Here is a 17,233-nt window from a genome sequence, read left to right as displayed (position 1 = left end):
AAATTTGTTCCTAAATACAGTTCATATTTGTTCTAAGAGTAATTTCCTAGAAATCTCCAGCTTGATAAACTCTCTGTAGTCTTAGCTGGTTCCAGGCAAGAGCTGCAGAAAGACAGGATTTTTTCCTAACACAGTTCTTTGATCAATAAAGCCAAGCATTCCCAACAAGCCACCTCCCTCTGCTGACAACAGGTAGCATGGATAAAAAAGCTGATGAGCCAGTTAAAGAAAAAAAAAAAAATAAGACAGGGTAGCAAGAAAGTAAAAATTTTAAGACTCCTGGCAAGAAGGGAAAGCCAGGGAGGTGTTCAGAAGACAGCAAACAAATTTATGTTGTTTATAAAACTCAAAACAATTTATGATCTTTGACCAGTTCAAAGGTTCTGATTTGGTGAAAGAGAGGAAAACGATCAGGAAGGGAAGGAAGTCTGCCTGTAATACAAAATTAAATTTGTAGGACAAAAGTAAAGACATCAAACCACAAAATGACATTAAAATAAAACACAAGAATGTAAATTAATGTTTACAAAGTATCCAAACTATTAAGATGAGTATCAACAGCCAGTGATAAGAACGAGCTTTGTCTAGAGTTTGAATAAGCACCAGGAAAGAAAACAATTTGACTTCACAAAACGAGGGTAAATAAGATACTGAACAAAAATATCACCCATTGTACCAATGTAACCTGCAAAAGGATGGTGGAAAGACAGGATGTGATTGCACTGCATCAGTAATATACACATAACACAGTGCAAACACACTGTTAAACACCAGCTGTTCTGCAGTACCTATTCAAGGTATTTCACATTTATTATAATGTGAAAAGCGTATACACGAGTAAGGTGACGAATGGCAACTTTTTTACTCTGTATTAACTGGATCAAGTTCCATGATTGCATAATCAGTATTTACTAATATATACTCTAAATCTGACTATACAACTTTGAATCCTACTGTTCTCTTAAAAGAACTATGTCATTAACAGCTCTTTTAAGTATGAACAGAAGCTGGCTAAAACAAAGCTTATACTTATCTAATTGCTCTGAAAGACAAGATTAATGACTTTCTGTAGCCAGCACTGCCACAATCATAATTATTCAGGTACCACATTGGACTAAACTCAGCCAAGGGAAATGCTGGGTCTTTTCAAACATTGCCTGTTTGTAGAAAGGGACTGTAATTATAGTGAATACAAGTAGGATCTTTTCCTTGTGAATAGAGAGCATGAGCTATAGTCTTGTAAAACAAAAGCCTGACAGATGTCTAATGATGTCTGATAGATACTGCTTTTCCCATGACAGAGACCTGGAGAAAGAGCCTAGAGTTTCATAAATCAGAAATCATACTGCTAGCATGTTTAATAACACATTGTTTCCTAGGTGTTTAGTCTTTCTTTCATACCTTCTTGTCTTTTTCAGAACCATCTGTGAGAAGGATTCCCTTGGCTTGCATGTGACGGTACAGGATCTTCTGAAGCGCTGACATATCGCATTTGATCACGTATTCCACCTAGTATAAAAAATTCCAAGAAACCAACCATAAACACACTGACATAATAATGTTAGTAGGATCTAACTACAAGTTCTTGTTATCCTAAAACACAAAACAAAAACCTGCTAATTTTTATCTGTACCCTACCACTGTATATGGTTTCACTGAGCAACAGTCCAATTACAAGCACAGCAATGAATATCTCAAAAGACTGCCTGTGAGAGTCACAATAAGACAGCTGGATCCTAAGAATGTAAGTGCAGAATCACTATTTTTTTCCCTCATTCTGTAATTTTAACAATTTAAACCCATAATAAAAAAATAATTTTATATATAACACACAATGAAAATATTTAATAACCTGTGAACGTCATTATATCTGTAAAGCATTATAAAAATATCATAGTATACCTAGCAAATAAGCATCCTTCAAAGTGCCTACCTAGCATTATACTTACCTAGATTGGATAAGAAATACACCATTTTCTCAACATCAACTAAAAATACACTGAATTAATCAAGTACTATATGATGCCCACATTCAGCTGGACTTCTTGTTCAGCTTTGTAAAACTTTATTTAGTAAAGCTTTTTTTGACTGTGCACTATCGTTAAATCCAGTAATACAAAGACTTTACACCCCAGTTTAATCCATTTTTCATTATTACTCCATTTCATTGAATCATAGAATTATAGAATAGTTAGGGTTGGAAAGGACCTTGAGATCATCTAGTTACAATCCCCCTGCCATGGGCAGGGACACCTCACACTAAACCATGCCACCCAAGGTCTCATCCAACCCAGCCTTGAACACCGCCAAGGATGGAGCATTCACAACCTCCCTGGGCAACCCATTCCAGTGCGTCACCACCCTTACAGTAAAGAATTTCTTCCTTAGATCCAATATAAACTTCCCCTGTTGAAGTTTTAACCCGTTACCCCTTGTCCTGTCACTACAGTCCCTGATGAATAGTCCCTCCCCAGCATCCTTGTAGGTCCCCTTCAGATACTGGAAGGCTGCTATGAGGTCTCCACGCAGCCTTCTCTTCTCCAGGCTGAACAGCCCCAACTTTCTCAGCCTATCTTCATATCAGAGGTGCTCCAGTCCCCTGATCATCCTCATGGCCCTCCTCTGGATTTGTTTCAACAGTTCCATGTCCTTTTTATGTTGAGGACACCAGAACTGTACACTATGTTTTTAATAAGTTACGTAAAATAAAGCCAGTCAAATAATAAAGCCAAAGTAATGGCTAGAAGTCTTTCTAGTAGTGACTAAAAGAAAAAATGTAAGCTTCCTAATGTTTAATAAATAAATGGAATAAAAATTATCTTTTCTTTTTTATTCTCAGAAAGAAGGATGAACTCTTCAAAGAAAAATGAGTATTTCTTCAATGGCTTCTTTACCAAGATTTGTAAGATCACATGAAACTTATTAGCAGGCTTTGGTCAAGAAGTTCAGTCCTCATGGTTGAACTAATTCCTTTTTTCGTAAAGAAGATGGTGAAAACAAAACCAAACACGGTCCTCTGAGTACCAGCGTGGATGCAACTTCTACATCTTCCTCCTCCAACACCTACTAATGGATTTATGAAATACAGCGGCTCTAACTGGCAAAAATTTAAATAGAAATAAGTATTTCAGTGTGGAGACATGGTTAGCAAGCAAAGGTCATGTTCCCATGTCTGAGCTTAATTAAGCACAGATTCTGTGAAAGTGAGAAAAAATACCAGTTGTGTACAGTTGCCAGCAGTGGAAAAACCCTGGAAGTTAACCAATAGAGATAGAAGACCAGCCGGCCAACCTTGTAGCTAAAAATTGTCTGTGAACTAGGAGCAGAGACCTTGAGGGGAGGATGTGTATATGAGCAGGGGAAAATCACCGAAATGCACCTGGAATGTACCCAATGCTGTATATGCCAACCAATCACTACGGGAAGCTGTGTGTACGTGGCAGTTTGACACTATATATACCCATTATTTGAGCACAATAAACGGATCACTTTTATCAATCATATTGATTGTGCATGTGTTCCCACCGTGCGCGACGACATATTGGCGCCCGAACAGGGACCAACAGAGGAACCCGGGTACCCGTAGTGGCTGGGAGAATTGCGCACGGAGCGGGAAAGCACTGGAGAAGCAGCATCCAGAGGGCTGAAAGAAGAAAAAATGCTCGGTTTTGCTGGTCGAAGATGCCGGGCAGAGAACGGGCAATGAAAGAAGAAAAAAGAGGCCAATCCTGAAAGAGAAGAGGAGCCTATGATAAAAAAAAAAAAAAAGAATCGGACTACTAAGTAGTCCTAAGGTAAAGCCCGGAGAAGAGACAGAGGTCAATCCTGAAAGAGAATAGGAGCCTCTGAGCCTGGAGGACGAAGAGGGAGCCTCCGCCGCCCGCTAAGTTGGCCTGCTTGCTGGTGAGCTGCATTGGTACCAAAACTTAAAAAAGAGAGAGTAGTGAAAAATGGAAAGACAAGCGGCCTTTGATTTATTTAAGTGCTTCTTAGAGAAGCGGGATCTAGGAAAAGGGCTTACTGCCCTCTTTGATTATGGAAGGAGACGTGGGGTGCCATCGAGAAAGTTATCTCCAGGAGAGGAGCTGCTGGAGCGCTGCGAGTGGAGGAGCCGCGGGTGCAGAGCTTTGCGCGGGAGCTGCGGAAGAAGGTGCCCCCGGAGGCGCAGCCGGAGCTCTCGGGCCGCGCGGCCGAGCAGACAGCGCTGGAGCTGCAGCGCGACTGCCAGAAACCGCGGCAACGGCAACAGCAACAGCGGCAGCCACAGGAAAACGCGAAGTGGAGCGTTGTGAGTCCTGGTAACACTCCCCTTTGTGCGACAGGGCGAGGGACAGGGGGGTTCCCCACAACGAGCGACAACAACCCTCAAAGCCTACTCTGGGGGAATCCTCCCTGCTGACGACAAATTGGCCCCTACAGAAAGAAAAAAAAAAAAATAAAAGGAAAAAAAAGAGTACCCTTATAGCCTTTTGAATATGTTATATGAATACTGTGGCAGGCTGGGGACTTGAAACCCCATATACAACTCATTTAATAGTCTCTTTGTTATCCACATGTACTAGAAGTTGGGAAATATATATCCATGTATATTTGTGTTTCTATTAGCCCTTGGAGACTTTTTAAGGATATTGCCGACCACTTCTTCCCATGTAGGCTGGCCACCGGCATCGGAATGAGTGTGCATTTTGGTCAGTGTGAAAGCCCAAGGCTCATGCGATGTGGGGAGGCAGAGCCTCTGCGGGGACACCCGCTAAAGTTGAGCCTGCAACCTCACACTGCGATGATGCTGCTTGGAGCTGATTTTTGATTGTCTTCACAGGGTCCTTACGCTACGTTCCGTATGAGGGACTGTGTAGTGGGAATAATGGTTGTCTAGGTTTTGTGTTTCAAATATTGTAATTGTATGGAGTGTGCTTGTGGGATCCCATGCGTGTGTGCGTGTGTGTGTGCTGAGGGCGGACAGTGCTCTATGTATTTTTTGTTGTTGGGTTTGTATAAAAGTTTTAATGGGTAGCAGATTAACATTTTGGACAAGAAAGGGTTAATACAAAAGTGTGGTTGCTGGCAGGTATTTATGGCTGCTGCTAAGCAGGCAGGCAGCTGTAGCTTCACATTCCTTTCCCATCAGAATGTCTTTGAATCACTCTAACCCAGCTCCTTCTCAGGAGCTGATAGGGGGTATGTTTGTATCCTCCTACCTACAGATCCATGGTGGCTACCTGCAAAGTTTGTTAACCCTTACCATAAGCTGGACAGACAAGTGGAGAAACCTGATACCTCAGCTATAGGAGCTGACAGTAAATACCCCAAGTAGAATGAGATAGAGGAAGAGAAAAATAAATGATTGACATCATTTGGGGGTAACTGAAAAGTAACAACTTGAATATGTGTGCTTGTAACGTAGCTATTATTAGAGGCTGTGATTTTGTATATAAAACCCCCTGTATTTACTAGGCAGTTACTAACGAGAAACTATACCTTGTGTTGTGTGGATTTGTTACTTGTAAAAGATGTTAGAGCATGTAAATTTGCAGCAGCTACTAGAAAATGCTAAGACAAAAACTAGAAAGATTCTAATACAATGGTAGGGTAGAGGGTGAAAAAAAAAAAAAAAAAAAAAAAAGCCGTCTTCAACATGCAGCACAAGAAGCTGCACCAGTAGACCTGGGCGAGAGCCTGAACATCTGGACTCTTATCAACCATAAACCTTGAAAGAAGTGAAAGGGACAAGTTGGGAAGAACCGGAGAAAGAACATCGGGTGGAACCGAAGAGAGAACAGCAAGATTAATTTCTGAGGACTGTAAATTTGGAAACAGGAGGACGCTTGAATGTGTAGTCAAGGGAAAGTGAAAGTTTCGATATAATGAGTAGTGATGGCAAAGAACTATGTTTAGAAATAATTGGTCAAGCAAAAGTGTGTGGACAGTAATGTGATTGGCTGAGAAAGTGCGTGATCAATAAGATTGTTTCGTGACCAAAGGAACTAACCACTACTAACCGCTAGACAGAATACTATAAAAGCCTATAAACTCACTCAATAAGGGATTTTGTTTGTAGCCAGAAACGGAGTCAGTGCCTTAGTTGCCACAGGATCGGGCCTGGCAGGGGGTGCCGTCCTATGTAAAGTCCCATATAATTGCCCATGTACAGTAGATATCTTAGGCATGTTTATCCCTAATAGCACTATGATAATATACAAAAGAGGATTGTGTTCTCAAAGGTCAAAGCATGCTTTTCATTTGAGCTGTGATGACAAAGTAAATTTTTGGAACCTGGGTGAAATAATAGCTGCCTCATTTTTAGCTCCCAAAGTAGCTAGAGCTCAAGCTTTAGCAACATTAAATAAACTAGGTTGTTGCCTTGCAAGACAGACAAATGCTACTATGCTTGCACTAAGTGGGCTCTTGACTGATGTCGATAGTATTCGTCATGCCACCTACAGAATAGAGCAGCAATAGATTTTTTGTTGTTGGCACAAGGACATGGTTGCGCAGAGTTTGAAGGGATGTGCTGTATGAATTTGTCAGATCATTCGGAGTCAATCTATAAAAGTATACAACAATTAAGAGAAGGGGTCAAGCGACTAATGAAGGATGATGGTTTGGACTGGCTGACAAAACTCTTTAAAGGATGGGGAATTTCTGAATGGCTTAAAGATTTGCTTATGCAAGGTGCAACGATATTATGTGCAGTAGTCTTATTCGTATTAATAGCAAGTTGTATGCTGTGATGTGTGATATCAATGCTTAAGAAAAGTGTAGCATCCATTTGGCTTGCTCAAAAAGAAAAAGGGGGAATTGTGGAGACATGGTTAGCAAGCAAAGGTCATGTTCCCATGTCTGAGCTTAATTAAGCACAGATTCTGTGAAAGTGAGAAAAAATACCAGTTGTGTACAGTTGCCAGCAGTGGAAAAACCCTGGAAGTTAACCAATAGAGATAGAAGACCAGCCGGCCAACCTTGTAGCTAAAAATTGTCTGTGAACTAGGAGCAGAGACCTTGAGGGGAGGATGTGTATATGAGCAGGGGAAAATCACCGAAATGCACCTGGAATGTACCCAATGCTGTATATGCCAACCAATCACTACGGGAAGCTGTGTGTACGTGGCAGTTTGACACTATATATACCCATTATTTGAGCACAATAAACGGATCACTTTTATCAATCATATTGATTGTGCATGTGTTCCCTCCGTGCGTGACGACATTTCAGTAATGTTTTTATATTTAAGTATGCTTCAAACAAATGCTTCTAAGGATACTGAAAATCTGACATTTGAAGGAACAGAGTCACAACAGTAACAGTGTTCACAACATTATAAAGATGAGAAAGAAATTTTTAAAGGGCCTTTCCTTTGAGTACTGTCACTAAGCATCTATACAGAATTCTTCATTCATTCAGCCTGTGTTAGTCAGTTCACAGTACAATTTAAAACAATTTCACTTAGGTGGAATTTAAACCGGGTTTTAGCCCAGTTGACCTAAGCAGCAAATTTTACCCAGCACGTCTTCACATTTACTTTTTTATTTAGTTGTTATTATTACTCTGGTAAAGGCAAATGGGAAAAGCAACACAGGATCATAGAGAAGGACAGAGTGAGACAAAGTAAGTTGCCCAGAGACAAAAACAATGACCTTTCAAATCAGAAAAGAATTTTATGTTCTGAATTAAAAAGCCACTGGTTAAAAAAATAATTGTGCAATTTCAATTAATGTAGGACCAAATTCTGCATGCTTTATAAAGCCCAGGAGTCCTTTATGAACTTCAGTGAACTGGCTAAGGTAGCAAAGTTTCCACCTGGTGTAGGGAGGATGGGACAGGCCAGAATCTAATCTTCTGTGTACGGATGACTGACTTATAACTTGCAAACATGTATTATGGAAATAAGTCGCATGTCTCATACGGATGACTACAAACAGAATTAAAGTTGCAAGAGTGGTGAGGAATCCTGAGAACACCAAAAATTCAGGTATTCAGGCCTCTCCAGTGGCCAACTTTTCAACAAACAAACCACAGCAGTAACAGATGCTAAAGAAATTGTCATTTGTAAAATAAATCTGAAAAACAAACATTAAATAATGTTTAAAAAAAGTATTAAACCCCTTCCACAACTCCTCTCATTGCAAACCTTTTCTGGCAGTTGAGATTCAACTTCTTTCTTCAACCTTCTCAGCAAGAAGGGTCGGAGCACTTTGTGGAGACGACGGATGATCAGAATAGTTTCTTCCTCATTTAAGTCCACCTACAGAAGTTTATAAAAGTCACTACAAGGCAACTCAGTGTATCAGGAAATGTCTTCTCTCACATGAAAGGTTAAATATGGGCCATAGTTACTTGCATGTTACAACCAAACAGATTCTGAGTCAAAAAAGACACCAACATTAATATTTTCTGGCATTATAATGAAGGTAGCTTTTAGTTATGTTAATTCCCTAAGTACCAGGGAGAGTTCAAACACTAATCTTTCTGTATAAGCCCCTTTCTGTTTTCAAAGTGTTTTGTTTCTGATGTTTAAGAAAGAAAAAAGAACAACTGCTACAGTACCCTTTCTCCAGTCATAGCAAATGGAGCGTTGAACCACTGTTCAAAGGTGCTACAGCTCTTGAAAATGGTTGGAAGGAGGAAATTAAGAAGGGCCCAAAGTTCAGGCAATTTGTTCTGCAATGGAGTCCCAGTCAGCAGTATTCTCCTAGGGGCCACATAGTGAGTATTCAAGACCTGAGTCAGTTTGCAGTGATGGTTCTTCATTCGATGGCCTTCATCTACTATCATGTATTTCCATCGAATCTGCAAGAAAAAGAAGAAAATTTGGCAAAGTCAGAGCAGGTCAGACTTCATCAAATTCCTCTCACCAGGTACAGAACAGAAATATTTCAAGTCTGAGACATTAGTCATTCTCATTTCTGAGAAAAGCCAAATCAAGCATTAGCCAAGTACCAGTGGCCTTGCAAGCTGCGAAAACAGAAACAAACACTAGACATATTGAATCTGATGCTGAATTCCAACTTGAATTGCAACAGCAAACAGCAGATTCCTCCCACTTCTGGGAAAGAGATTAGAGTGGAACTTGATGATCTTAAGGTCCTTTCCAACCCAAACCATTCTGTGATTCTGTGAGTGACTGTCTCTTCAAGGCCAGAATATGGTTTACAGAGGAATAAAGCAACCACATAAACTCCAAATAAACTTGCCTGTAACAAGAACCTCACAGGATAAAAAGCATTTCAAAGTAACTCCTTACAAAACAACCCTGAACTTTGTTTTGTATTCAGCTAGTATTTCGTTCTTACTCAAGGACAAAGAACCATAACTTACAATTCTCTCATCTCAGTTACCGGATCTTCAAATAACGTTTCTACTTCCTAATGTGAAAACTTAAATGCAATCACAGCAGATGTTGAGAGTTGTTTCAAGCTCTCTGTTGGTACTACAACAAGGGCATTCAACATGCCACAGGGACCGTATGACTAGGAAGGTCTCAGTTTGTACTTTCATAGGTGCTAACTAACCGCATTTCTCAGGACAGGCTGAATGGCATAGAGCTAGTCCTTGCTATCTTTTACCAAGGGTAGGCAAAAACTAGAGGGGAAGACAGTCTCTACAGTCTCAAACTGCTCTCAAGTGTTCAGAATTATACTAAGAAAATACATTGCCTTTGTATCAGACAGAAAAAAATGAGTGATCTAAATATGCAGTATGGAATAGAATGAAATAAAGTGAAAATTAAATACAAAGGGACAGTAGGGTCATATGGTTTCTCCATACAGCAAAATACCTCCTTAGTTTGTTTTGTGTAGTACATGAAATAGGCTTACAGAAAAGTAGCTTTCTAATCAATTCATTACATTTGAGGCACACCTGTTGACATTTAGTGCGCCTTCAAGAACGGGGCCATGTGTAGTAAAGAGTCCGGATACTGAATTCATGACACAAGTAACTATTAAATCGCTTGGGTAAAGTGACTATATAGCTGGAAAGACTCTAATAAGATTTGAGTTTCAGGTTGGAAACACTGGAAAAGTATTAAAAGTCAGGACTGCAGATTAGGTTAAATGCCATTAAGCAGATGGGAGAAAAGTAATGTTTTTCTACGGACACGCAGGTATACAGTACTGACAGAACTGCACAATGGAATTTGTCTCCCAGCCAAATTCAGGAAAATCCTGGTGTTTATAAGGAGAAAAGCTGTGACTGAGAAGTCAATTAATAAACAGAGAAATAGAAAAGTAAATGAAAGATTTAACTTCCATTGAAAGGCAGAACAACAACTCAGGATTTCCCTGTAAAACAAAAATGTGTTTCGTATTATGCATCATCTAAAGGTGTCTTGAAGGTCTTGCTCGTAAGAGATGACAGTCATTACCTTAGCAAGGATATGTTTGTCCTTTATTATGTACTCATAAGTAGTCAAAAGAACATTAAATTTTCCACTTCGAAGCTGAGGAACAAGTGAACGGCGCATTGCAGGTGTGCCCTAAAAGAGAGACAAGTGAGTAGTTACTCTTTTAATGAAGAAAATAGATTTTTATGAATTAGCAGACACAGAACAATCTCATGAACCTGTAATCCTACAGTACTAAAACCAGTATATCAATTCATTCTAGGCTTCTTCAGGGTGCCTTCCCTATATGTTTGCTAGACTGTAAAGCTCTGTTCATGGGGCACTAGAGACATGTAGCTAGCAATCTAGTTTCCTTACAAACTGCTGGGCCATACTATTACTACAGTAGCTAAACAGCAAAGTATTCAGTGATGTATGAAATGTGAAGTAGTTTTCATTTTTATTACTCCCACCAGAAGCCTTGCAATGTGACAATTAAATTTTATTCCGCACTTCACTATGTGAAAGTAATTATTGTTCATTAGTCTTCTTAGTATGATTAACTCACTGCTTATTAACTGATACACATGACAAAACTTCATGAGCAGTTTAGAAATGCATGCAGAGACAGAGGAAACAATGGCTCTATTCTCATTCCTTCAACAATATAATCATATGAAAAGCAAATCAAACCTTGTAAGATATCTTCACCACAGAAGGAGCCCATTTGTCAAATTCGTACGTCCAATTTGATAAAGTCCTATCATAGAAATTATAGAGAAAAAGTAATATATTTCACCATTTGCAAGTCAAACTTTATAAATGTTTCTAAGTGACTGCCAACTTCTCAACACATTTCATGTAGTCAACCCCTATAATTAACAGCATGTTTAAAAAAAAATTACTTTGTATACTGTAATAAAATGAAAGTATCTCTGAGAAGGGAATAAACAGAAAAAAGTGTGAAACCCTCTTTCAGCTCATATTTAAGAACCTCTTTGAAACCAATTCAGAGTAATATTTTACGTGCATCTTTGTATTTTGGAGCCTATTAAGGGTAAGAAAGATAACCTTGAACAAAAAAATGGATTTGTAAGTTATTTTATACTGTTTATCATCCAACAACTGACATTACAACTTTTCAAATACAGTCTGATGAAGTTAATAACAAGTGTTCATCAGTCTTCTGTCCGAAAAGAACTACTCATAGTGCCACCTAGTGCTACTATGCAGGTTTCTTTTTGCACTGCGTTTCTGCTGTTTGATCACAACAAATACGATTTTATGGCTAAGCTTGGTGCTATCATGATACAGCAGCAGACAAAAACCTTGAGGTTTGTTGATTCCTTGCTTATTTTTTTCCTTACTGGACCTGTGATGGCAGCATTACTAGCTATTAAGAAAAGGCAGGGAAAAGTGACTTTTAAAATGTATAGGAGAAAGAAATTTCAGCCCCTTTCTTTTAGAAACATAAGAAAAATCATTACAGAGTACTTAAAACTGATTTTACTGTGCCCATATGAAATCTGTCATTAATAACACTTTCCCTTTATTTTTAACTGTGTTTTATTTTATAGCTCTTCTCCCAGCCTGTTTTTTTTTCATACTAGAACTCATTACTTATTTTCATACAACTAGGCACAGCTGTGGCATTTATGTTAGTCAATTAGTTACTACTGCAGCACAGCCAAAACAGAGTATACCTCAAAAGAAATCAAAAGAGATGGCCACGAATGAAACTTAACTCAATCCTACAACATATTTGCATGCTCAGGAAATACAGGGGACAAATTATATAATGAAAGCCCAGGAACTTCTGCACATCATTCAAATCACACACAAAAATAAGCGAACAATTCTTCAATATCCTTCATCAGTTTTACAATGCCTGATAGTTTTTATTTAAGCCACAGCTCTCCAAATCACTAAACCCCATACCTCAGCTTTGCAGGAAGAAAAATGCATTAGAGGAAACATATAAAACAAGCATCATCTTGGAAAGTTAAGTAAAAGTGAAAGTGGGCAGCACAGTAAACAACTGTAATCTCGACATTCGACTGAAGTGTGAGTATCACTCCTCAAGGCTACATCCACGGCTAGTTATATAACACTTAAAAGATACTCCAGTGTCATTAAAGAATGATTACTTTATATCAGATGGGCATCATTTGTTGAAAGAATAAAGCAACAATTTTTTAGTATCACAAAGGTGAAAGGACAACTGCACGCATGTAATATTAACGAAACACTGGCTCCCTCTTGTGGCCTCACAGTGCATTACAGTAAATTCACCACGTTTGCCGAAATAGTGAACAGTGAAACCAATGGAATCCAGTGCTTTATCAGCTTTCTGGTCACCTTTTTTAACGTCAGGCAATTACCTGGGAAGAAATGATCAAGAAAGCACTGAATACATGCTCTGTGTAATCCCACTGTGCTCCTCATATTGTCATTACATGAAAAACAAGCGTGTCTTCCAAATAAACCAGTGTGCAATGCTTAGAACGGTAACAGCAGAAAGAGATCCTTTACTTACGAAAGAGGAACAATGATGAGATAGGGGCCGTTGAGTCTTTTGTGCTCCATCAGGTAAGTGATGAGTGCAATAGTCTGTATTGTTTTTCCTAGCCCCATTTCATCAGCTAAAATTCCATTTAGATTGTTATTATAGAGTGAAACCATCCATTCCAGTCCCTGGAGCTGAAATCAAGAACAATAGTTTCAGCTATTTAAAGCCCACACAAATATTTAACAACAGACAAAGACTTCAGAATATATTAACCACAACAATAACCAAGATTCTGAAGTCCTTGTCTATTTAGGTGTTGGATTTCCTATATTAATACTATATGCACAGGCACCGCTGCTTATCTTAGCACCTCCTCCCCACCAAAACACAAAAAAACAACAACAAATAAAACAAGGTAAATTTCTGGTAATGTATGCTACACAGAAATCTGTTTGGTAGAGCCCATAATAAGAGATCAAATCTCATGCATGGAGGTTTTTTTGCACTGCATACAAAGCAACACAGTCACTCACACTTAAGGTTGATAAATACTTAACATTGCAGGATTTTGTTCTTCTATTTCAACACTGTCAAACATTAAACTTTCTGTGTAAATTTCATGCCATTTGCCTGTGTCACCAAACCCACGAAGTCCGCAAACCATGTACGTCTCACACTTGCAAACTGCAACACTCGTATGTTAAAGGTCTTTCGGCACATGGCCATATAGCGTCTGCTATCCATACCTTCACATGTCAGATCAGACCCCTTTGTCAAGTTATACGTGGTATATAAATTCCTACAGCTGGAAGGAAGCCAGACTACTGTAGCTAAGAAATGTCTACATAACAGAGTTGCTAAAAGCAACTGACTCAGATTATTCCCTTGTCACACAGACTTCCACATATGTGTGTATTACATTACTCATGCAAGCTTCTAAGATCCAGACTTTTGGTGTGTCTCATGCACAGAGAGAGAAGTAAATGAAAAGCCCTGATAAAGTTTATTAAGAGAATATACTAAGTACTTGAAGAAACCTTCTGCAGTCCTTGTGAAAGAGTATTCAAACCAATGTTGCCAATTTAGTGGCTTTAGGTGCATGCTGGCTTATTTATATTTAGGTATTAAATACTCAGGCCAAGAGCTCACCAGAATTTGTTCTGCAACTATATGTCCCATCTACAAAGCTGCTAACAGGAAAACTGTCTTTTCTACATCACTGAACTTTTCCCACTGACAGTCAAAGCCAAACCTCAATGCTTCTGACATGGAGCTCCTTAGACAAGTGTCCCTTTTACCTCTTGGTACAATAACAATACAGAGCAGACATAGTAAAAAACAAATCTATGCAATCAATTGTTAAGATATCGCACTGAGCAGGTTAAAGGACCTGCTCTAACTGGTAATCCCTATGAGTATCTGTAACTCCACAGACTAAATTATCTGCATAGCAAACCACAAACCTGTGTAATTTAAGAGTATCTCTATGTTTTGTATGTAATTACAATTCAGAAAGTAAAGGAATTATCACAATCTTAATTTCCCATCCCTGAGCACTTTAAGCCAATATGGCCTTCAAATTAGCACTGTTATATACTATGCATTCAGTGTAACAAGGAAATCTTCTCAGACAATGAATCAGGATTATGCAGTGAAGAAGTCTGCTGACTGCATCTGTTGACTCCATGTTTCACTGGGTACAACATACTGACAATGGGGCAGCAAAAATAAAGTGGGTGACATAGCTGAGGAAGCGGCGTATTTCTCTATATGGTTGGATTCTAAATTGTTTTAGTCACTGCATTATCAATGGTGACAGCAAGTTATTTAACTTATCATGTTCAAAATAGATCCCTGAATATCGTTATTTTTCCTCTTTTTTTTTTTGCTGAGGGCTCACAGTGAAACACCTGGAAGTGCCAAGGATTCATAACAGAATTCAGTTTTACTATGAACAAGTAGAATCAAGGGATTATTCAGTCTGGAATAGACCTCAAGCAGTCCCTAGGCCAATCTCCTGCCCAAAGTAGTGCATCCTTGGAGCCAGGTTGCTCATGGCTTTATACAGTTAGCAATCGAAAACCTCACAGGCAAAACCCCTCTGAACCCCTGCTCCACAGTGGCACTGTGCCTCTTCTGCACACCCAGTCTGAATTCGCTTGTTTCATCTTCTGTTTATAGTCTTTTGTTTTCTCACCATGTCCCACAGTGAAAAGCTCAATATAAAAATACTAAAATGGTTTTAAAAGAGAAATTATCTTCACTCTTGAATTTTAAATTATTTAAACAAGCTACTGTAATAGACAGCAGTGCTGAGGAGCATAGTAAGCAGTGGTTGTAAACATAATGCTCTGCATTTAGGAAACAGTCTTCCTCCAGTTCTCAGCACACAGAAATAGATACATATCTTTATGACAACTTGGTGATTATTAGCCTTTATTTTATGTGGATGTAGAAATAAATGTTCTGACTGCAGAAAAGATGCATATTCTTGGAGTTTCCTAGAAAGCTGTGTAATAGCAGAAGTGCTGAAAATATGTACCAAGGGCATTTTCAATCATACATGCTTATGTCTAGCCTACGTCAGAATACGGAAGTTCCTGCCTATTAAATCCACTGAACGTCTGTAAAGAATAATACATTAACCTCTATAGTAAATTATTTTTCTTGTTTCTGAAGTGTGCCTCTCACTGCACTGAAATACTAGGATCTTAATTACAAAATAAAATCCTAAACTTTTAAATATTGGAAGAAGAGAAATACTGTTAATCCAACACAAATGAAAACCATAAGCAAAACTGAAATTCCACATCAATGAGAAGGATAGCAAAACCAACATATTATTAGTCTGCACTTAAAAAGAAAAAAAAGTTATGGTATAGGCAGAAAGGTGATATTATTCAAGCAGTTGCATGAAACATTATCTGTGACAGGTAACTGTCACTGCTTTGTCTATATAATCCCAAGTTCTAACCTACTAGAGATCTTGTATTTCTTAACAAATTTTCAGTTTGCCACTTGAAATAGCACACTGAAATGCTGAGCATATGAGATGATTTCTCACCTGGTAATGTTTCAGAGTGCCATTAATAAGTAGAGAAGACTGCTTTTCCACTCTCTCTGTGATCGCGTGAGCAACAGTGTAATAGGACTGAGACCCTCTAGCACTATACTGCATGCTATATTCATCATCTACATCTTGTTTGGCTGTCCTGGAAAGCAAAAAAAGAACTAGAGTGAATTCTCACAAACAAACAGGTTTTTTGACCACAGCTCAGGTATGTATTTCTAAAGAAACAGTGCAAATCCCCAACTGTGGCAAGGACATCAAAAGGTACAAGCTACTTTATAAATAGTACACAATTAATACCAAATGATCGTGTTCCTCTTCCTGCAGATGTTAATAACAGAGAAGCTACCACAACTCACTGTAATCTAGAACAAGCTAATATTGGGAAACGCTACTGTAAAAAATCACAATTCCTAACAAAAAACAGCACCTAAAGAACACTCACTCAATGATTTGCTTTGCATCTTTCTCAGAAACTTCCTCGCTGTTAGGATCCAGGAGTATCTTTTCATCTGCTTCTAATCTGCTTGATTCTTCTTCATCATCCTACAGAATACAGAAAAAGAACAGGGGTGCTGGGAAGTGCAACAGCTTCCTACTATTCCTAAAAATACTTTCAATTGGTATTCACATATTGGTAGTTTCATTGGTCAATGCTTTATGACAGAAACTCGAATCACAAAGTTCGATTTACACTTATTCTACAACAGAACTGCACTGCAGAGTAATGGAAAGATAATTTTTGACACATATTTACCAAAAGGAAGTCTTGATTCTTCGAAATAAGTATTTTCCCCTTTAATGATCTTACTTTTAAAAGCCTTGCTCTGTCTACTGTGTTCATGGCAAGTATTCCAGTACCACGTATATCACATTCCAGATGTGTAATAATTTAATAAAGCTTAAAAACCTGTCAAACACAGCTGTTTTAGGCTTCTAGTTTCTTTACTTTTTCAAAACAGACCACATTTTTACTCTTCTAAAAATAACAATTTGTCTTCTGCCTACAGTTGTAGGCAGTTAAGAAACTTAAGTTGTACAGTTAAGAAACTTAAAATCTCACTTACGAAGCTGAACAGAAGGCTACTCTGACTTCTGTATGTGTATTCTCCTAAGAACAATTTCCTCAGCTCTAAACAATGCTGCTGCTAAAGAGACTGTGCTAAAAATGCAAGCACATCTCTTTTAACATTCCTCCTAGAAATTAACATGTATCAGGCCCACCCACCCTTTCATCAACAGTGAAAGTCTTACAGAATTACATTAGAAATAACTAGTCCTATAAAGGTCTACTACCTTAACATCACACAGTCCCATCAGTTTCAGCAGTCA

The 17,233-nt window shown here is 38.5% G+C and overlaps 1 protein-coding gene across 5 annotated transcripts in view; it reads right to left on the bottom strand.

Moving 5' to 3' along the window:
- SMARCA2 (SWI/SNF related BAF chromatin remodeling complex subunit ATPase 2) overlaps nt 1–17,233 on the bottom strand; it is a 121,779-nt gene that overhangs the window by 51,974 nt on the left and 52,572 nt on the right. For all 5 annotated transcript variants that reach the window (XM_080636701.1, XM_080636698.1, XM_080636699.1 and 2 more), the window contains 8 exons: nt 16,347–16,447; nt 15,896–16,043; nt 12,859–13,022; nt 11,016–11,082; nt 10,365–10,475; nt 8,546–8,788; nt 8,130–8,243; nt 1,402–1,509 (listed from right to left, as the gene is read on the bottom strand). In XM_080636701.1, coding sequence (XP_080492827.1) covers nt 1,402–1,509; nt 8,130–8,243; nt 8,546–8,788; nt 10,365–10,475; nt 11,016–11,082; nt 12,859–13,022; nt 15,896–16,043; nt 16,347–16,447 — 1,056 coding nt within the window. The remainder of the gene's footprint in view (nt 1–1,401; nt 1,510–8,129; nt 8,244–8,545; nt 8,789–10,364; nt 10,476–11,015; nt 11,083–12,858; nt 13,023–15,895; nt 16,044–16,346; nt 16,448–17,233) is intronic.

This window comes from Psittacula echo (assembly GCF_963264785.1).
Source record: "Psittacula echo genome assembly, chromosome: Z".
Lineage (NCBI taxonomy): Eukaryota > Metazoa > Chordata > Aves > Psittaciformes > Psittacidae > Psittacula > Psittacula echo.
The sequence above is the reverse complement of the archived record's forward strand: the minus strand, read 5'-3'. Positions and strand labels throughout refer to the sequence as shown.